General features: G+C 37.5%; 1 protein-coding gene and 1 long non-coding RNA gene across 5 annotated transcripts in view; one reads left to right on the top strand and one right to left on the bottom strand.

Moving 5' to 3' along the window:
- stumps (DBB domain-containing protein stumps) overlaps positions 1-15,255 on the bottom strand; it is a 33,394-nt gene extending 18,139 nt beyond the window's left edge. Inside the window, exons 1-4 of one of the 4 annotated variants that reach the window (XM_018104407.3) lie at positions 15,012-15,255; positions 1,210-1,445; positions 932-1,071; positions 482-729 (exon numbers count right to left, since the gene is read on the bottom strand). In XM_018104407.3, coding sequence (XP_017959896.1) covers positions 482-729; positions 932-1,071; positions 1,210-1,445; positions 15,012-15,021 — 634 coding nt within the window. In that variant the 5' untranslated portion in view covers positions 15,022-15,255. Of the gene's footprint in view, positions 1-481; positions 730-931; positions 1,072-1,209; positions 1,446-2,339; positions 2,858-15,011 lie in introns of those variants that run through there. The other 3 variants (XM_018104398.3, XM_089256144.1, XM_089256148.1) reach the window with 3 other exon arrangements.
- LOC149092099 (uncharacterized) lies at positions 6,809-7,963 on the top strand. Its single transcript, XR_016197699.1, has 2 exons — positions 6,809-7,202; positions 7,258-7,963. It is a non-coding gene; the product is annotated as an uncharacterized LOC149092099 (long non-coding RNA).
- Positions 15,256-22,365: the final 7,110 nt, after the last annotated feature.

Genomic DNA, 22,365 nt, shown 5'->3' with positions numbered 1-22,365 from the left:
ATATGTTATTCTGTATCTAAACTACTTCAGGAATCATATTTAACTAAAGATCTTGCTATATGTTTAATATATTTTAAGTAGCTTACAAGATATTAAACATATAGCAAGATCTCTAGTCTAATATGATTCCAGAAGTAGTTCAGATACAGAATAACATATTTTAAGTAGCTTACAAGATATTAAACATATAGCAAGATCTCTAGTCTCCTGAAGTCTTAGCCCTATCAATGATATATCTGCCTCTGTCTATAGTTTTCAATATACTTTCTTCTCATGGCCTATATATAAAGCACCAACGCAGCTCATTTCAGAGTTTACTATGCGCAAGCCAAAGTAAACTTATTAAGACTTTTATAGCATTTCAGACTTTTCAAATATTGTGTCATCTCTACAATTTTTGTCTTCAGGCAGGTGTAAATATTTATATATGTATACTGCATTTGCCAACTCATAATGTATGGTAAATATTTGGTTCACTCACCTCTTCTGCGATAGGATGGGCCGCGAAATTTGTTGGGCGACAGCAGTGGGGGTCGCGGAGCCAACATGCTGGGCACCTCATCCGGGGAGCTGGCTCCAATCGATGGCGATGTGCATGTAGATCCGGATGTGTTGAATTGTCGCTGCTGCTGCTGTTGTTGCTGTTGCTGTTGTTGTTGTTGTGCCCAGTTGCCAAAGGAGTGACGACGTGTGCCGCCGCTGGGTAGTGTGTGATGCCGCTGGGACTTGCTGTGGATGAGGGCAGATGAAAGAGGAGCGATGTACGCGCGATTAGCACAGTCAATGCTAATGAATGGCTAGGGGATGGGCGCTAGCAATGGGAGCTGGAAGCGCTGGGGGGCCGGGCCCCGGGCCCCGGGCCGGGGGTCGGCTTGAACTGTTTGGCAAACTGTCAACAGCTGCATCCTGTCAACAGGCAGCACGAACTCACCTTGCGTTAAAGACCTCGTCATGCTCGGCACCGCCTCCGGGGCACTGGGAGCTGTGCGTCTCATTGCAGGAGCCGAGCCGTTCGCGAAATGATTCGGCCGAGCGCTGGCAATACATCAGCGGCTGCATTTCAAACGATTGCTGTGGAGAGTGGCAAATGTTAAATGCTAAATGCTTGTTATGTTCATGGCAAATGGCAAACAGGAAGTTGTGCAGATCGGACATGATAAATTGGAATTTTATGGGCAACAAGAAAGAGAAGAACCGAATTACACTCACTTGTGAGAAACCGCCCAGCGAGTTGAAGCTGCCGCGCGGACTGCCAAAGGCCATCGTTGCCGTCGTATCCAGATTGGCCGATGTGATGAGACGCATCTGTTCCGGATTGACGACCAGAGTGGGGCGTGGACTGCTGCCCTTCGAGTTGCGGCGCTTGAATATCGAAAAGCCCCTGCCGGAAGACTGCGAGTCCGGCGTGCGAGGCGATTTGGCGTCATTGAAATAGCACGGATTATCTGAAAGTGCAAAAGGAATGGGTTATATGAATATATGTAAAAAAATATTTATATAATATATTTATATAAAACATATCTAATATAATGATTTGTATGTGAGCGAAAATCTTAGGAAAATATAGAAAAAAAAATTATTTAAAATATTGATAATTTATGACAATTAAAAATGCCTTAAAAATATAATATAAATATATTAAAGATTGTTAAACAAATACTTTAAGGAATCGTTCCTTAACTTTTGTTTTTTTAAATAACGAATTAATTTTTGTAATATCGTATATAATAATCTAATATAATAATACTTTAAAATTTATTTAATTGAATTTTCTTAGCTTATGCATATATTTTCTAACAATACAAATATTTATCTATTTCCCGATAAAAAAATTGTCTTTATAAATATATATACATTTATTTGTGATCTGATCTACGATATCCGTTTTTGAATATAAGTATCTCTCTAATATGTATGCAACGGCCTTTCTAATTTTTATAGTTTTTTGCTAATCCCATTATTATATATATAATATATATGATATATTCACTGATCTATGCTTTTATCCATTTATCTATTTAGCTATCTATGTACGTACATATCAATCTGTCAACCAGAGTATCCATCTATCTATCCCTCATTTATATTCATAAATATTTTTCTAAAATAATTATGTCTAATGTATATGCAATTACTATATCTATCCAACTATCTATCTGTCTTTACCCTTTTATCATCATTTATCACTCTAATATTACTATCTATCGTATTACACATGTATGTATATAGATAGATATGAAGCTTACATTTAACAACTTATCTAACCAAATTTATTTGCTCACATACATATTATCAATCAATCTATTCATCTATTGTCCACTTTCATTTCATAAGTTTACCTGAGAAGAAGGCGTTTGTATTATCCATAGTTAGAAACATCTTGAGATCGTATCAAGCCGATTCGCTGGCAGTTCATTCGTTAACTTTAAAAATCTGAGCACGATTATTTCGCTGTCTAATTCACAAATGCAATTTATGATGCATCTTAACGGTTTGTCAGAGACGAGAGAGTTCGCTTGCAGCACTTTCACTGGCTGCGCATGCGCACGCGCCAAGAGATTTAAAGCGCGAGCACACACACACACACACGCACACAGCTGCACACACAAAGAGTTCGATGTGATGCCAAAAATGGCAAACGATAAATTTTAAGGTAATAAAAACGAAACCCTTTTGGTATGCAAATTGTGCGTAATGTCAGTTTGATTGATTTAACTGCGAAAGCGCGCCAAACACATTCAAATTGTAACGGACACAAAGTTGTTGCTGTTGTTGTTGTTGTTGTTGTTGTCGGAGTTGCTTTGATTTACTCAATGCGCTGCGCGTGCGTCTGCATTGAATTCCCGAAACGGAATAAATTCTAAAACTTCAACGAGAACAAAACACTTGAGCGTCGACGTCGACGTCCACTTCAACGTCAGCGCCAGCGTCGCTGCTGCAGTCGCTGCCATAGAGAATCCCTCACTATGGTTATTTTGTGCACATACATAAATACATACATACATATGTTTCTTCTGGCTGTGCAGCAGTGAAGCATTCACTCTCCCTCGCACGCACTATAATGCACACACACACACACACACACGCTTGCACACACGCATGCGGGATCAGTGTTTAAATATGGTTACCATATTGCACCCACACACACAGCTCTGCCGCTGCCGCTGCCTCTGTCTCAGTGGCTGCCTCTGCTTGGCCACTCGAGTGCGTAGGGAAAAACTCTACAAGAGACGCGCTCACTTTTCCAGCAACATTGTTGTTGTTGTACCTGCGCATGTTTTTCTTTTGCGTGCGTTTTTCGCATGATCAAAATACTGTCGTCTCTTGTGCATGATTTCGTTTCCCAGCCATCCCTGCCACAACATATTCCCTATCCACAAGCTATTCTCATCCCATAAATGCAAGGAACGTTTTGTCTTGGGCTCGTCGCGCATATTTGATGAGTTCCGATAGGCAAGAGGTAAGCAACAATAACAGCAACAGCAACAACATCAACTAATGCTATATACATACATAAGTACCTCGTGGTAGTCGTGTCTTATCAGTGTCAAAGTTTAAGTTCGTCTCTGTTTATTGTGAGGTAGCAGCAGTTGGGTCTTATACCTGATATTTGTCCTTACAATTTATAGATATACATATAAATGTAAATATGTTTATATTTAAATATTATCACTTTTTCCCAAGTGAAACTTTTGAGAGTGAGAATTTTTGAAGAAATAGTGAGTAGAAATTGTTTGTAAATATATTCATTCATTCAATGAATTCATTATGCAAATAATGTCTAAAATATTTTTTTTTAAATTGTTTTATACATTTTCTTAATTTTATATTGTTATAAATTTTTTCTTTTAATTTATTCTTTTTTATATACACTTTTATATTTATATATATTCATTCAATATATTCAATATTGAAATATTGTCTTAAACAATATAAAAAATACTTTATTTAATTGAATATATATTTTTGAAAATATTATTTTATTATAAATCTATTTAAAAAGATTTTTAGGGAACTTAAGTTTCAGTTAAGAACTTTCAAGAATAATTATTATGAGTTAATGATTAATATAAAATTTATAAAAATTAAATGTTATTTATTTATTATACATAAATTCCAAATAATTTACTCAGATTTATTCAGAATCTATTTTATTGTCATATGCTGCTACACACGTATTTCTTTTCCAAGTCAAGCTCTCTGATCTCTGTTAATCAGCTCCTCCTTCCCTCCTTCAGCCTCCTTCCCTGCTTCAACTAACAATTTGACACATTTGTCGGCGGGCTATTAGCCAGGCCCGCATAGCCCAAATGGTAATCAATAAAATCTTCTCGGCCAAAATAGACAACCATAATATGAACTCGTAATGCGAAAAAAGACGACAAAAGAGCGAAGCGAATAGATGTAAATGCAAGTGAAAAGTTCGAGGGGGAAGTGGACGAAGAAACGAAGGATCATCAAAGGCCAGCAGCAGCGGAGGTATGCACATTAAAAATGTGTTAGACGGGCGCATTGAAAATGTCCATGGGACAGGGAATAGAAAACATACAGCCATATAGAAGATGCCTTGGTGGAATAATTAACGAAAGAGACGACTCCAGAGTGACTCCATGTGGCTGACGGCGGAATTTCTGAAGTGGACTGCGACTGGGACTGGGACTGGGACTGGGCCAACGAATGTGGCAGATGCAACACACATTGGGACCGATGGAAAACTCGTAAAAAGTCGGTCGGCAGCCGTAGAAATTGCACATTTCGTAGTTCATAAAATGTGGAAGCAGAAACCCGGACGAAGAGCGCTGCGAGGCTTGAGTGTGCACTCTGTTCAAATTGTTGCGATGCCTCTCTCTTTCTCCCTCTCTCTCTCTCTCTCTCTCTCTCTCTCTCTCTCTCTCTCTCTCCCTCTCTCTGTTGGCGTGGCAAACGTGTGCCGGCTGCTCGCATGGCATGTGGATGCAAATGATCTTGAAATGTGCATCGAGTACTTGCACTTACACAATTGCATTTGCCTGCACATAAATGTCAAGTTGTTGTCTTCGCCTGCGCGCACTTTGACTCTGGCTCGGTGCGGTGCGATTCGGTTCAGTTCAGTTCGATTCATATATGGATGGCAATGGGCCTCGTTTCTAGTCGTAAATCTGTAGACGCTCAACGGCTACCTAAACTGGAGCAGCGCGAGCAACCCTTCCGCATGGCCAACTCCTCCTTGGGGCAACATTCGGAAGCACTCGCTGATTGTTCTATGGCGTTGACAGGTTAATCACTTTCCCTAGTGCCTCTTCTTTGTCGCCCTCTCTCTTCAGTTGTTACAGTTCTCTTGGGTCAGTTTTGGTTTGATATTATAAAGTGATTCACCTTTGTTTTATGACAGCCAAAGTGAGCCATCAAGTTACAAATAGAATGATGAAGTCCTCAGCGACTCCGACTACTCCCATAGTTGGATATAATAAACTTGTAGGAGAATCAAATAAACTCTGATTTTAATTATGAACCAGCGCTCGTTTAAAGTAAAACTAATATGAGACGTTCAGCCAGCACAGGAAATTTCTTTTTGATATGGATTTATTGTCATATATTCCTATCTTATTCTATTCTTGGGATCTGCTTAAGATGGAATTTATATATATATGTATGTAATAAAGCTTTCTGAATCGCTGTTTGATTATATTATAATGTGTTATGAATAGAAACCTTGGAGAGAGTTATGGAAATAAACTATGATGGGTCTATTTCGACTAGCCGAGCTCACATAAACTGAATTTCCTGTCTTTTTGAAGTAAAAAACTTAAACTGAAAATAGAAATTTTATGATTTCGTGAGAGCTTGGTGAACTCTGGAAGCTTAGCAATGCTAGGGAAGTTTTAGATTTTAGTTCTTGTCTAGAGTTAAGTTGTTACAGTTTTAAAGAGGGACTACGTATATATCAATGAATTTACTTCTTATTATTTATTTACATCTTATTATTATTATACCTAAACCTTAGACACAGTTCGCTCTCTCTCGATCTCTCGCTCTCTGTCTTTCTCTTTCTATCCCTCTCTATCTCTATCTCTGTACCTCTCTCTCTCTATCTATCTCTCTCTAACTCTATCTCTCTCTATCTCTCTCTCTATCTCTCTCTCTCTCTCTCTCTCTCTCTCTCTCTCTCTCTCTGTCTCTCTCTCTCTATCTCTCACTCTATCTCTCTCTCTCTCTCCACCTCTTAGATGAGTGGGTCAATCAGAGAAGTTATATCCAAAGAACTGCATCAAGTCCCACATTTTTATGGACTTCAATTATAAAGTAGTTATGGTCTTTCTGAGTAGATATTAAGGTACTTGGAACAAGCTTTTATTGTGCAATAAGCGCACTAATGATTGACTTGTATGGCTGAATTTCCATATATAGAGAAGAAGAAGGAGAAACAACTGGCCAACTGGCATGCAAAAAGTAAAATTCCTAATGCTTATTGTTGCAGCTGTAGCAGCGGCTAGGCTATCCATTGCGCGGACTAGCGTTTCCTCAGGAACTGGCCACCGAGCCGAGAGCGAGTGGGTAGTGGGGAGCGAGCCAGTCGATATGAGCAATTACACGCAATGTATTATTTATTATTCTTTTGTATTATTTCTCTCGTAGGCGCAGGTTCGACCAGGTTGAACAGCAACAAAGCGTGCTCATATTTACACAGCTAATTTCATTAGAATTCCGCGTAGTTGGCCAGCTGGGTGTACAGTGCACCATCCCCAACACACACACACACACATACACGCATATGTGAAGACCCCCTTTATTTGTATTGTGAATCATTTTATGCGCATTACGAGTTTTCCTTCACGTTCAATTGAAAATTTTTGTTTATTATTTTCGTCTTTTTATGATTTAACCCCAAAGGCAAAAGGAAAAACCTCAGCGAACCAAACTCGTTCGCGGCCCGGAAGTTTGGCGACGTCCACAATGTGAAAGGCGCGGGCGAGGGGGGGGGGGGCAGCTGCATTATGATTATTATTATATTTCATTTTGAATTACCCTAAACAAAAATTATAGAAAATTGTAGCTAAACCCTGTCCACGGCAGTTGTTCTTCCCTGGAAATGGAAATGGAAATGGAGTAGGGAAAAGGCATTTGCTTGCAGTTTTACGATGAAGACGGGACGCACAATTGTTTGGTATTTTTCTGGTATTAATTTTGAGTTATTTTTACGTAGCTCATAAAACGGACAGAGCGTAAGTCGAATGCTTTAAAAATCATTAAAATGTGCATTCGAAAGTGTTATTTTAGTTGGCCATACGCAAACAGAGAAAGCCATTAAAATACATCTCGAGTTCCGCCCACGCGGCAAGAACTTCAGGGCAACAGTAGCCCTAGCCCAAGCGGATGCTGCCAACAACAATCGGCTATAAAAACAACAACGTCAAGAGCCTCAAGGCAAATAGCTCAAATATTTCGTGTCTAATACGGCGCTACGGAAGTGGACTGCCCGAAGAACTGAAAAGGAAACAAAAATCGAGCTGAGTCCCAAATTGAAACACTTCAAGGATCGCTGGCAAGGAAAACAACGTTGGCAAATGCTAGGCGGCATGCCGGCCAGGATGTGGCCAAGGATAAAACCAATAAAAAAAATAATTATAATACCTAGCAGCTCTCTCAGCACGTGTGAGCCATGCCAAGTAGCCCTCCAAAGGCCACTCGAGAAGACTCTGCAGCGGAAATGCCCAAACACACATAATCCAAAACATTGGCATCGGGCATGCGATGAGGAAATTGTAATAAACCAAGAGAAATGCGTGTGAGAGAAAGGTAAGCAGGCGATGCTCTCTCAAAGACAGAAGTGTGAAAGTGATTTTTACTACCTGATCGAGAGGCGTAGGCGATTACTATGTGTTTGTGTGTGTGCGAGTGTGTAACGCCTTGTTAGATGTCACTGAGTGCCATCCGAAAAGAAATCAAATAAACACATTTATGACCATTGTTGTGGCTGACATGATGCCCAATCGGTTGAGCGGGGTAAGCGCGGCTAGCAGATCGCCTATAAATAGCACAGCTCGATAAGGAAAACTTTCTCTTTGGCATGAATGCTGTGATTGACTGACAGAGTGATTGACTGAGTGACTGACTGACTCACTGACCAAGAGCTAGGCAAAGTGATTGACTGAGTGATTGACTAAGTGACTGACTGACTCACTGACCAACAGCTAGGCAAAGTGATTGGCTTACTGCTTAAGGACAGATTGTCAAAGAGACTGACAGATTGATAAGCCAGACTGAATTGACTGAAGGATATACTAATAGACTGCTGACAGACATACTAACAGACTGATTGAATGATTCTTTGATTGGATTGACATATTAAGCGACTGCATGATTGACTGGTAGACTGGCTGTCGATATGACTAGCCTATTATCATAGGATCGATAGATTGATTGATTGGCTGATGGAAGAACTGCTCGATAGAATAAATGACTGACTAACTTACTGGCTGACTGATTCAATAACTGAAGAAGATTGACAGCATATACTGACTGCTGGATTAACTAATTCACAAGCTGACTAGATGAGCCAAAGACTGACAGATTGACATCCAAACTGACTGATTGACTGACAGACTGATCAAACCAGACCGATCAAATCTGAATGATTGAAATATATGACTGACAGATTGACAACTAGGTTAACTGAGCGATAGACTAACTGACTGATAGCTAAACTGACCGATTGACAGACTGACTGACTTACTAATGATTGACTGATTTACCAACTGATATACTGAATAACTAACACACTAAATGACTGATTGACTGATTGTTAGACAGTATGACTGATCGCACAAATCGACAGTCAATCTGTCTGATTGACTAATTAATTGACTGAAAGCCAGATGCGCATATATGTATTTACTATATTTGTAGAGGTCTTCCCCCAACATCTGCATAAAATCGATACATCTTAGATTTTTAACACATTCCATTAAAGTGCAGCGCATAAAATCTGCCCAATGTTCGAAGCCATTGATGTAGTTCAATAGGTGTTTTGGAAATGCATTCATAAATGCATTGGAATGCCATACAAGCAGGACTCGGGCACTAGCCACACTGCCATTGGACGAGCAACGGCAGCCGCCAGACATCTGCTCAACAGATTTCATTCCTGGACCAGTCGCTCTCTGGCTCTCGTTGCATCTGGGGCCTCGCCTCGGGCCACAAACAAATGTTAATTATTTTCTTAATGGAAATGCGCACATGACACGAAAACAAAAAATGGAAATAACAGAACCAAAAACAACAAAAAATAGACAACGCCAGCGTTGTCTTCCGTGTAAACCTACCTACACGAAGAAGAAGAAGCAGCAGCAGAAGCGAACGCCGCAAGCGAGAAGCTTGAAAATCCCCGACATTGCAATGGAGCCCCCAATTCCAGCCAGCGTCCCCTGTGGAGCGCGTGTCTACAGTATTATTTTTTTCGGGCCTATGTCAGGGAAGGGGGCGAACATTACTTTCTGCGCAGTTGCTTACAATGTTTCTTATAAACGTGCATAAGTGAAATGTGAATTCTCCAACTACAGCTTCAGCTTCGCCTTCGGCTTCCCCTCGGCCCGGGCTGTGGGCAACCACAGGTTGATGTTAAATGTCAATTGGCATACCCCAGAGGATCAGTGGCGCATTAATTACACAAACTCCCCAATCGCGAGCCACAGTCCCACAGTTCTCAGTGTTGATGCTTCTAATGATGTTGTTGATCTTGTTACGCTTTGCACTTAGCGTCGCATTCTATTTTTTTCTCCATTTTTTTCCCATCTCGTTCCTTCCAGCCGAGATCACACTTCAAAATTTGATTTATTTAGCTTTGACTGCACTTGTAACATGAGCTGGGGCAAGAGCAGGAGGCTGGCTATCATGCACACTTGCTGCGGCTGTCTATAGGCATAGCAGGGCCTAGCATGGAGTCCCATAGAGCAGCTACGGCTGTGTACAGCTATTGACTATAATGGGAGTAGATTTTATGCCGTTTACTTGCAGATTTAGTTTGGCCAAGGTATGCCAAGATCTTCATTTGTAGATTAAGTATGTATATGGAATGATTTTATTGATAGTAAAAAAATAATTCTTTTAGTAATATACATACAAAAATGAAAAGGCTGTTGAAAATGTTTTTAAACTACATATAATATGTGACTCCCATCCATTATCCTACATATCTTCTATTATATTATAATAAATATTATATTATAATACTCCCATCTATGATTATCCTATATAATATCTTCTATTATATTATAATACATATGTATTTGTCTAGATTTATTAAAAAATATTCCTTAACTAGGATTTATAGAACTTCTGAACCACATGAAGAGAAATATGTGTAGGACATGGTTATTATAAGCTATGCTATATATTGAAGACATGTAGGACATTGCTATATATGATATTAATAAATATGATATAAGATATTATAAAATACAATATATCATATAGAATATACTTTATGTATATAGTACATATTTCTAAATCTTAAAATCTCCCTATAATTATATATGTATCATAAAATTTCTTTTAGCTACAAGATTATTATGCCCCAAGAATTTCCCTTCAGGAACTTTAGCTAAAATATGTATATTTGCAGCCAGACACAATGTGCGACATTTCCACATGGCTGTCAAAATAAATATTTAGCCGGCCCGCTGCCTGCTGGGTGTTGACTGCTGCCTGGTGCAGGAGTCGTTGATCCGGGCCCTGCCCACACAGCAGACTGGGAGATGCGACACGCATCGCTTCGTTTTCATATTTGAGTTTAGAAATTTGATCAAGTTCGCAGTGAGCTGGCCAGGATCTGTCAACTCTTCTGTTGCCGCTGCATCAAGAGCCGCATTCCACGCCCACTCTAGCAAATGATTATGAGGTGTATAATTAAAATGTTAACGCGCTTGTCCCTGGCCGTGTAATTCAATTATGAGGAATCATTTGCAGCGCACGCTGCGAGACTCGCTCTAATGTCTAAGGGTATTTTTAGAAGTTATGTCTGGGCAGGGGATTTGCCTTGATTTATGCCAGGTCATATATTATTTGGACTAAGTGCCACGGCAGAGTAATTGCCAATTTTTCGGGGAAGAGCAGAAATTGAGACATCAGCAATTGCATTTAACGACTTTTATGTCTCCCTCTCTCTCTCTCTCTCTCTCACACACTCGCACAATTGATGCACTTAAAGAACTCGTTCCCTCTCAACAATTAAGTATACGACATTGACGTAGAGCCAAAGAAATGATCGCTGTGACGTCATCATTGGCAATGAGACAGATCATTTAGCGTTGCCAATTGGGGCCATGAATCCATTTCTCTCTGATAGATTTCTTTATCGCTGGCAATTGTTGATTGTCTCGTGCTCTCTCTCTCTCTCTCTCTCTCTCTCTCTCTCTCACTGTCTTGCCTCCCCCTATTCCTTTCTCACTCACTCACAAAACAAAGGCCTCGCCAAGTGCGTGCAACAATTAATTTACGCAAATATTTACAAAACATTCAATTATTATTTTAGGTGTGTAATGAGCATCGTTGAATCACTCGACTCATATACGTATACACATATATACATATATCCATAATCTCTGATTCTCAAAAAGAATGGTGGGAGAAATTTTCACGTTTGTGTATGGATTTTTAATTATTTACGTCACTGATTGTTTATTAATTATTTATTTAATGAGCAGCTTTTTCGGAAAAGAGCATTTTTGAAATTATATAAATAGCCTTTCGATGCACATGTATTATATAAAGAGCTGATCTGGACGTTATGGGATTTTTATGGGATTAATAAGCTCTTATAGCTTAATGTATTTTTAATTTTCACTCATTAATATTGTCAGTTTCAGCTGTGATAGGTACTGCAAAATATTAAAAAATAAAAAATTATTTCTTTTTGTTTTAGATTAGGCATATTAACTAATAATTTTTTCGAAGCTTTAATTGGACTATGTCAGATATTTATTTTTATTATTTTATTTACAATACAAAATTTTACAATAGGGAGCCTAAAGTTTCCTATGAATCAAGAAGTTTGTAATTCTCATTTTCAATGTAACCCGAGGATAGGACTTGACTTTAGCGTGAAATCAACTTCTCAAGAATTCTAGAGATTTTTTGAAGATCAAAGAACAAATTTTAAGCGAAACAGTAAATTCAATAAATTTTAAAAAATTATTTATATATATAATACTAATGAAATTACCCATAATTCAATTTGCAATAAAAATATAGACTAAGATAAGATAAATTGTAATAAAAAATTTTAAAAAATTTATTGATCTAGTTTTATTGTAATAAAAATAAAAAAAAAATTAATTATCTAGTTTTATATAAGAGAGAAGAATTAAAAACATTACAACTAATTCTATTTCTTTTAAATCAAATATAAATTCAGTGAAACTGTTTTATGATCACACCATCTATTCTGAATGAATAAAGAGGCCGCAACTGTGAATGGCTAATGCTAAATATATATTTGTATAAAAATACTGGACCACGCAATGAATGCAATTAAACAGCGCGAATGAATGAAAGTCAATGCGGATTTAATGAATGATTTTTATATAGCATCAACGACAATAATAACAAACTATTTATAGAAATAAGAGAGAGAGAGAGAGAGAGAGAGAGAGAGAGAGAGAGAGAGAGTGAGAGTGAGAGAGGGAAGGAGGTTGAGCGAGAAGATGGGCAGACGGACAACGGAATGGACGAGAGTTGGTCGAGCGAGGCTTCATGCAAGAGTTTATCTGTGTATGTGTGTGTGTGTAAGTGCAGCATGTGTATGTGGACTGCATAGCTATAGCTATCTCAGTCTCTATCTCTCTCTCTCTCTGTGTGTGTCTGCCTGACTGCATGCGTCGCGCGAGTTTTGTGTTTTAATTGCGCCATTTCCCATATCAGCGCTGTGATTATTTATTTTAGTCCACATATAAATAACAGAAAACTGTGGCAACTGCTGTGCCTGCTGGACATGGAAGCTGGGCCTAGGTAGTTGGGCGCAAGGGCGGGGGGTTGGGCTTCAAATGCCGCACAGTTCAGGCCAAGCGATAACAATCGCTGGAACATGCCACAGCCTAATTAGATGCTTGCTCGACATTTGATTTGTTATTTATGATTATTGTTATTATTATTATTATTATTATGATTATTGTCATCATTATTATTACAGCGTATTACAGCATTGTTGCGCGCGGTGCCAGTTGTTCACAAATTGATGAATGACCCCGCCACGGCGCGGCGTCTCAGCTCGATCGCAGTTTGTCTGCAGCAGCGTCTGGGCGCTGCATATCTATTGGATAAGTGCCACAGCGCCCGGATCGAGCACTTTTATTCGTTATTTTCCCAGGCGAGAGCCAATACAACTGGCGTCTCAGTTGAGTTGAGCTGGGAAAATGCCGCAGTTTGCAGTTTTCTTTCTCCGACTTTTCATTCTTTAGGTGGCATTTGGCGTCTCCACTCCAGGGCGTGCCTAGTACACAATCTTTGCATGCTTATGCTACGCCCATTGTTTGTTTTGTTTTGTTTTTGCTTTTGTTTTCAATTCGATCAAAATTTTCAGTGGGCTGCAACGCAACGTTTGCTCCGACTAATCGTTGGCGTGGCTCCTACTCCGATTAAGGCTAGGGGTTGGCGGGGTTGGCGGGACTGGCGCAGGGGTTGTCCAAGATAAATGCGTTGGCGTTCTGGGAAATTGCTAATGCACATGCTGCAGTTGTCGTGCAACAGTAACAGTAGTTTTGTCCCTGGGTTAAACACTCATTAGCAGCAATGTGCAAAGGCCTCGACGCTCGATCTGGTGTCGAATTCAAGTCGAGGCGTGAACCCAGTTGTCATGTTTATGCCATGCACTGGACACGCATTGCTTAGGAGGCACTAGATAAGCCGTGCCGGGGAATGCGCTCTGCGACCTAGAGTGCCTATTTACAGCTATCTTTGAACTGGAACATATTACAGGTGCATCGGACTTGGGAGAGCCGGAGGAGCTTTTTTTTAAATATATTTTCTTAAGACTCAAATTTTGTTTTTCTCTTAATGTTTTCTATAATGAGAATATGGCTTTGCTTTAATACATATCCGATTTGTCATAATATTAAGATCTTTTGTATACAATACTATATCTACATACTACCTGCAATATACTACTTTATAAATATATACAAGCGTTTGTTCCTTGAGTAGTACAAGAAAATTCATTAACTAAAAAAATATTAAAAAGTTTTTGAAGTATTACCAAGGATTAGAAAAACCCAAATAAATTCTTATTAAGATATTCTATATAATATATAATAAAACTGCTGCATAATACGATTGTATACAGCTTATCGTCAAAATATTATTTTATATAATATTCTATATAATATATAATAAAACTGCTGCATAATACGATTGTATACAGCTTATCGTCAAAATATTATTTTATACTGTGCGAAAATAATAATAAAAAAATAAATAAAAATAAACTGGAATGCATAATCATATGTATATGACTATTCATAAATACCTAGGAAACACCTGCGTTCCACCTGTGCTTCGAGAGCATTTAGGAATTTATCAAACAGCCAAGAGAGCATATGCGACTATGAGATCAGAGGCTAATCTGAATTCGTTTACAAATAAGATAAGGAGTATATTTATTATATTAGTGTATTATATATATATTTACACTAATCAGAATTAATTTGAGTTTTCTACAAGTAATAGGAACTGCATTTATATATCATACCAATCGCTCAAATATCTGTTTGAACAACAATAGTTACTTCAAATCCTTATGCATTTATGTATGTATTAAGATCCTTCAATTCTATCTACGCCTCACATACTAAATGATAGTCTAATATAGAAATCAATATTAATAAACATTTTTCAATTTATTAACATACGTAATAAAATCAACTGCCTGATCAAATTTTATAGTTTTATGTTTTATAGCCCATGTTTATTTTTGTTTTTATAACTTTTATGATTTTATTTTATGGTTACAGGGTATTAAAAATTGATTGTTCGCCACTTACCCAATGACATATTGATAATTGAACAGAGAGTCTTGGCCAATGTATTTATTATTGATTTGTTTAGTTTGGAGCTGCTGCTGCTGTTGCTGCCTCCATTTGGGGTAGCTCGATGGGGTTCAATTCGATTTCAGGGGCTTTGCACTTGTTCTAGCCCGTTAAGGTGCTTCCGGCGGATATGGCCAGTCAAAGTTTTTGGACACACACGCTTGAAATGAAGAAGAAACGAAGAAGAAGAAGAAGCAACCTGCAAAACATAGAAAATAGAAAAAAAACATAGCAATTATTAAACAAATTGTTAATTAAATATGCGCATGGTAAAGCAACTACAGCAACAACAACAATAATTATAATAAATATAGAGGAAGCAAAAAATTAAAACTAAAGTATAAAGCAGGCACCTGCCTAACGTACCGTTAGCTGCATATTAAATAGAAAACCTCATCAACGGAAGCAGAGAAAAGTTTTTCCCAACAGTTTTCAGTTTTTTTTTCAGCTAGACAAGACGGATATTGTGGCCGGAAATGTGGAAATAAAAGAGTTGAACTGTCCCCAAAAATATTAAAAAAAAAAAACAAAAACAAAAATATATTTGTTTTTATAACTCATATGCACCATGTGGCATGGAGCTATACACCTAGATATATACAAATGCATATATGTGTACATACATATATGCATCCATGGCTTTTACAACTCCCCCATTGCAGGCGTACTGCCTGCGCATAGCAGTTCCACTTTTAAACGTTGACCACAAACCGCAATTAGCACTTAACATAAATAAGTACAAAGTCATAAAAAATATATATAAGTTTTCATATACATATGTATATAGATATATTTTTTATAGTTGGCCCACTGTTATGGACAAATACAAGTCCATAGCTGTGGCCACTTTTGGCCTCTGGCCGCTCTGTTCAGAAATATTTTTATTGGCATATTTCGTTGATTTCTTTAATAAGTCAATTAATATGCGCGGCGCAGTCAGATTCCTATATGGCGGCAGACATCGTCGATCGATTTTGCAATCGATTGGCATCCATATATCAACACCTATCAATTCTCTAGAGATCGCCTCAACATCAGCTTCTTCTATAAACATACATACATACATACATATTTATCTCTGAATTCGTGTCGAAACCTTGACGAAATTGGTTTCGTTTTAAGAGAAGCAAAAAGTTTTGTTATGCTGCGAATTCATATACTTGAATCAACATTGATTGATTTATTAGCATATCATAGAAGGCTATTCGTTATTTTTTTTTTTCTGTCCATCGAAACTCTACCTGATCAAAAAAGAATTCCGTTAAGTGAATTTATGCCGAATTGTTTACAGCATTGTAACCCAATTTTCTTTTTTTTTTTTAAGAAAAGAAAAACTGTTTATAGAAAGAATTACAAAAACAAATTCTTGCTTTGTTTCCATCGCAATGTTTATATTAAGTTATCTAAATATAGAGGGAGGGAGAGAGAAAGAGAGAGGAAGAGTGCGGCATCTAAGGACTGGTTAATTTAAGCTCTGAGCACTTAATGAATGCCTTTGAAAGTATTTGGGAAACATTTTGTGATACGTAATAAAAATTATTATTAACTTAATAACTCATTAAAGGCGCGCATAAAAAATAAGCACTTAAATGTTTTTACCCTGTTGATCGCTCCATCTCGCTCACCCTGCAGTTCTCTCTCTCGATCTCTCTCTCTCATTGAGAAAAGCAATTAAGTCGAGCGATTTAGCGAGAGGGCCGTTCGTTTAAGACGATTATTTCATTTAAGCTGTTGACATTCATTTGCATATCAATATGAGACAGTTAGGGCATTTGCGGGCATATAGCATGATTGTTTCAGTTTGACCTTATAGCAAATGTTTTCATTGCCTTTGCCCTGTAGCTAATAGTCTTATGAATTCTTGTTAAAAGTCTGTAAATAATAGCAGTAAATAGCAGTATTCCATATGGAAAAAGTTAATACCGATCTATCTAAAAGAGAGCTTTGAGAGTAATTTAATTTTCCTTAATATAAGTCCTAGGCCAATTGATTGGAGTGTTGAGTTGAATGAATACAAATGATAATGCGCTTTTAGACACTAGCATAACAACTGATGTTAATAATGAGCTTTCAAAGCTCCTGAAAACTTTTAAGGCGCAAGCGAATCTAAAAGTTAAGGACTCAAAAGCTTTTAAGATGGTTTTTACATTTATACTGGCCTAGATACATATACTTCATTCAATGTGTTAAGGCTCATTAAATGTGTTAAGCTCATTATCTTATCTGTTATAGCAATTTCGCTTTGATTCCCAATAGCTGCTAGTTATGCAGAAAGCTCAGCAATTAGAGTAAATCTTGCAAATTCATACTTTCTATTCCTAAGCTCATTTTCCATAAAACGCTCAATTCATAAGCGTAAGTTCATAGCAAGCCGTACGTACTGTCATTTCGTATCTGTTAAATGAGCTCCCCAATGTCTTAAATATAAATCAGTGTCAACGGCCTTTCTTCAGTTCTTCAATCTGGTACGGATATATTTATGTCGTGCACTTTTTGGTGACTTATTTGCATGTTCTTGTTTTCTTTTATATACACACACACATATGTATACATATATTTCGCTCAGTGTATATGCGTGTGTTTGTTTTTTTCGGTTTGATTGCTACGATTTTCATTACGTTTTACCGGAAATTCCAATTTAGGTAAATGCGCCGTTGACTGCAACAACAGCCGCCGGCACGAACCGGGATTAATATATGTATACACACTCGCATATACCCCTGGCGACAGCGACAAGATCAAGTGGAGCATGCATGCCCTGCACACAATTGACATATGCGGGGCTCGGGGCCCCAGAATCAAGCATAATGGAGGCCTGTCCGAAAACAAAATAAAATAAACTAAAATAAAATGAAATAAAAAACGAGATACAAAATTTCTGTTGAGAATTTGCCAGTTTTCGTGTTAAGCGTCTGATCGATGCGAATTCTTTTTTGCGTAGACAAGTCCGCAGCACCTGATTTTCTACAGTTTCTATATACGATCACGATGGGTAAAGGGTATATAGGTATATAGATCAAATAAATTCGACTATCTAAATCTATATATGTACATTTGTTGATATTTTAAGAGCTGTTGGAATCAGGGAATGGAAATATCAAAACATATTTTCCCATGCCTATTTTCAGTGGAAGATTTTATAGCTATGTCTTTTGGGATTGGGATAAAGAGAGCTAAGATTGCTTCGATTGATGTACAACAAAATTTTGATTATGGCGAGCAATACTGTGGATCTTCTATAGATCTCTAAATTAAAATAAAAAAAAAAAAAAATAAAATAAAATTTCGCGAATATTACAAGTTAATAAAAGTTCAACATTTATCGCCTGTAAACGAGTATTACGCAGTCGTTAGAGGTCGATCTCCATATTCAATATTGCTTTTCAAATACTATTTAGAGGCAGGCTAATGCAGAAGGCAACACAAAGTATTTAGTTGCCAATAAATTGTGTTTTCGTGTAAACAAATTGCAAAGAATTTGGAAAATTCGCATTAAAAGCAAATGCGTTCTATGAATAAGTAAATGAATAATATTGTTAGTCGTGTAGAGAAAGTGCTTGCAGTCAAGAGAATTAAATAAATACATATTGAATTGAATTGAATAAATGAAATTAGTTTAAAATCTATGCAAAGCGTGCTTACGATTTGTTCCTGCTCTGATTTCAAAATCGATTCAGTTCAGATCCAAGTCTGTATGTATATACATATGTATACATACATACATATATGCCTTATATTGATATCATTTCGAGTGCATTGCATTTATTGTTTCAAGCGAAACATTTCCATTATCGGCCGTAAAGCACGTAAAAATCGAATTTATATTGCACTTACATGCGTCTAAAATGCATTCGAAGCGATTCACAAAAAACTTTTACGATTTCAATTCAATTTACACGATCGTTTGCCACACACACACACACACACACGCGCACAACTAAATGTTTTGCAATCGAGCGTTAATAAAATCAAATAAATCAATTGAAGCGTTTTTTTTTTTTCTTTACTTTACGAATTTGTCAAATGGCCAATAAAGATATTATTGAAAAGCTGAAATCGCGCCACGTTCGCTGGCAATAAAACAATTTATAATAAATTCGCTGAATACGAAAGCCACACGAAAGCGAAGAGGCAGCTAACGAAAAAGCTTCGCATGTAAACAATTAAAATAATTTAGTCAAAACAGAAATAGAAGAGCGAGAAAGACCAAAGAGAATGCCAAAAGAGCGCGGAAGAGAGCGAGAAAGAGAGAGATGCGCGCACAGCTGTTGCCAATTTATTTATAAATAAAAAAAAGGCATAAATTGTTTGTTAAATGAATTCGTGTGAGAAATGCGAATATTTCTCTAATTAGAGCAAGAGCCACAAAGAGACAGAGAGAGAGGGAGAGGTAGAGAGAGTGCGGAGATTATGTAGCACAGCAAACAGCTGTTGACAGACAGAGCAAGTGAGAGCGAGACAGACTGAGAGACAGGACTGCGACGCTTTTGGAACAGCTGCCAAGTAAATAACGCTCATACGCAATGTTGTACAGCGTTCAATTTTCGTTTATTTTTGTTGTCTTCGCCCACTCGCAACAGCTTACGTTGTTTTTCATTTCATTTAAATTGCAATTAATCATGCTTTGCGTGAGAAACTTTTCCCATCTGTCCGCCTCATTCTGATGGATTTCTGTGTGACATTCAGTTAGCTTTTAGACCGATTTTTGCCCAGAGACCATTGGAAAAGTTTGCTAGCAGGGTAGATTGATTTCGTCAGTCTTGATGCAACAGGTGGAGACTTCAAATTAAACAAATACATATATAATCACAGTAATAAGTGTTTTAACCTATAGAATTTATATTCCTATGACTATATTCATACGTCATGCAAGAAAATTTCGAGATTTATAATAGACTTTAAGTTTACATTTTTTATGTGAACTTCTATTTGCTGTTAATTATATAAACAAAATTAGATATCGCACATATAACCCTCAACTGATCCCAAAATACATATATTTGCCATTTAAATGTATTTGTAAAATATACAGGGTATCTGTTCGTCGCTTACAATTTTAGTTTTTCTGTTTTTCCTCAACATTTCACTGCAAATTTCTGCTACTGCTGCTGCTGCTTATAGTGTGACTGGCATTTGGTGTCAGTCTTATGACTTTCACATGTTTTTCCCGCTTATCGCGATCTCCGAGTGACCGAATTTTACGTTTGTGTGCCAAAACTGAATAAAAACAAAAACCGAAACAGAAACCGAAACAGAAATGTTTTATGTGGGTGCCATCAGACGGTAGCTCACAGTTGCCTTTTGACAGCCACGCACGTTTTATTCTTCCTCTTCTTCTTCATGTTTTTTTTTTTTCGTTTTCAGACATTGCGCCCACCGATCTTTGCATGCGCATACATAAATACATAAATAATTGTTGACAAGCGCATAAAAACATCAATGAGATCGTCAACTTGTTGAATTTTGTAGGTCTTCCAACACAGCAACAACAACAACAGCAACAACAACAACAGCAGCAGTAAATACAAATGCACCAACAACAACCGTTGTCTATGCAAATGGCCAACAATTAAAATTTAGTCCAATTGTTGTCAGTGCCACAATTTTGATGTCAACGTCTCATCAGCTCGCAACTTGTTGAATTTGTTGGCTCTAAGTAGTGGTCTAGTCTATAATAGATATTTCTAGACACTATAATGGGGTTTCATAAGCTATTAGAGGATCCCGCTCTATTTGTATAAAGTGTTTTCTACTATCTTTTGTTGGGGTTTGACTTAAGCATGTATAATAGAAAGTTGTAAATAGAAAATATAGCGATATGCTATAAAAATAGATTTCTGAAGAATCCTTTATTCCTTTATTCACCATATTTACTTTTCTGTATTCCATACTCCACAATTCTAATAGAACCTCTATTATTTTTATATTTTGTTTGGCTTCTTAAATAATTTTCTCTGCCTTATAAACATATCCATCCAGATTTGTTACAGTGTATTCTTCTATTAGTTCATTAAGCAACTGTGTAAACTGTCTTCAAATCCAACAATATAAATAAATAATCTGTTTCTTTGTTAAGTTGTCTCTTAGTTTCGCTTAAAGTCTTTAAATTCTTGGCTATCTAACGTTAGTCCTCAGTTGCAAGCCATCGCAATGAGTTGTGGCAAAATTTTGATCTTAATGGCGAGCATTATCTATTGCCTGCCCTCGTTTGTGGGAGCTGTTACTTGTGATGTGGCACCATCGGATCCCAATTGCATTAATTGTACACTGAATCCCACAAATGTCGAATGCATTGCAACAACAACAGCAGCTGCAACAACCACAGTACCTACCACAGCGGCAACAACTATCAAACCGAGACGCCGTAGGACTAAATACTTCGTGTTCAGCTTAATTCAAAGGCTTAGCAGAAGACTTCAACGGCTTAAACATAAATTGTCGCAATTAGGTTATTAATAAATTAATTAATTAGAAATGCAAAATTTTCAATTTATTAAAGAGACCAATTAAACGAGTACATAAAGAATATCGTATCTTTTTCTTTACCTTCATCTAAGCTCACAATTTCTGTGAGAACATGCTGCTATCATGTCATAAAATAAAATAAAATGCAGCTCTATAAATAGACAAATGTTGGATCGTTAAATTCCATTGCCGATAGCTGACTTTTACCTGACGAAGAAGCGTGTGCCGCGATCGTTAGCCATAAAATGTGTTGAGCATGCGCAAAATCCAATCAATATCAAAAATACCAGCAGCCAAAACAAAAATTCATGCAAGAAAATACAAAACAAACAAAATAGCAAACAAGAACAACAACAATAACGAGCACATTGAACAACAATAACAACATTGTTCCTATGCACGCACGTATGTGTGAGCGAGAGAGAGAGAGAGAGATTGTGATTATGTGTGCGTGCATGGAATATTAATTAAAATTTGCGCTTAGTTTGATTTCTTCCCTTCGGGCAATATGCACGCACATACACACACACACACACACACACACACACAGAGACCCACACTCGCACATAACAAGTGTTTCGCGTTGTAAAAACAAGCGAGCGTAGCCCCAAAACAAAACAGAATCATATAAAACCAGCGAAAACGATAATATTCAAATTCGAATTAAACGCATTCCAGAGAAGGGCAACTGCGATTCCAGTGGAACGAGTAGGCATGCAAAACGCGTATCCGAAAGCGAGATCAACAGCGAGAGATTAAAAGAAGCGAAACAGGGAGGAGGATAGCTGAAGTCCACAAATGTGTGTGTGTGCGTGTGTGTGTCTACATTACATAAATGGCTGCC

This window comes from Drosophila navojoa, chromosome 2 (assembly GCF_054131105.1).
Source record: "Drosophila navojoa isolate 15081-1374.11 chromosome 2, UAZ_NAV_1.0, whole genome shotgun sequence".
NCBI classification, from domain to species: Eukaryota; Metazoa; Arthropoda; class Insecta; order Diptera; family Drosophilidae; genus Drosophila; species Drosophila navojoa.
This window is presented reverse-complemented; position numbering and strand designations above follow the sequence as displayed.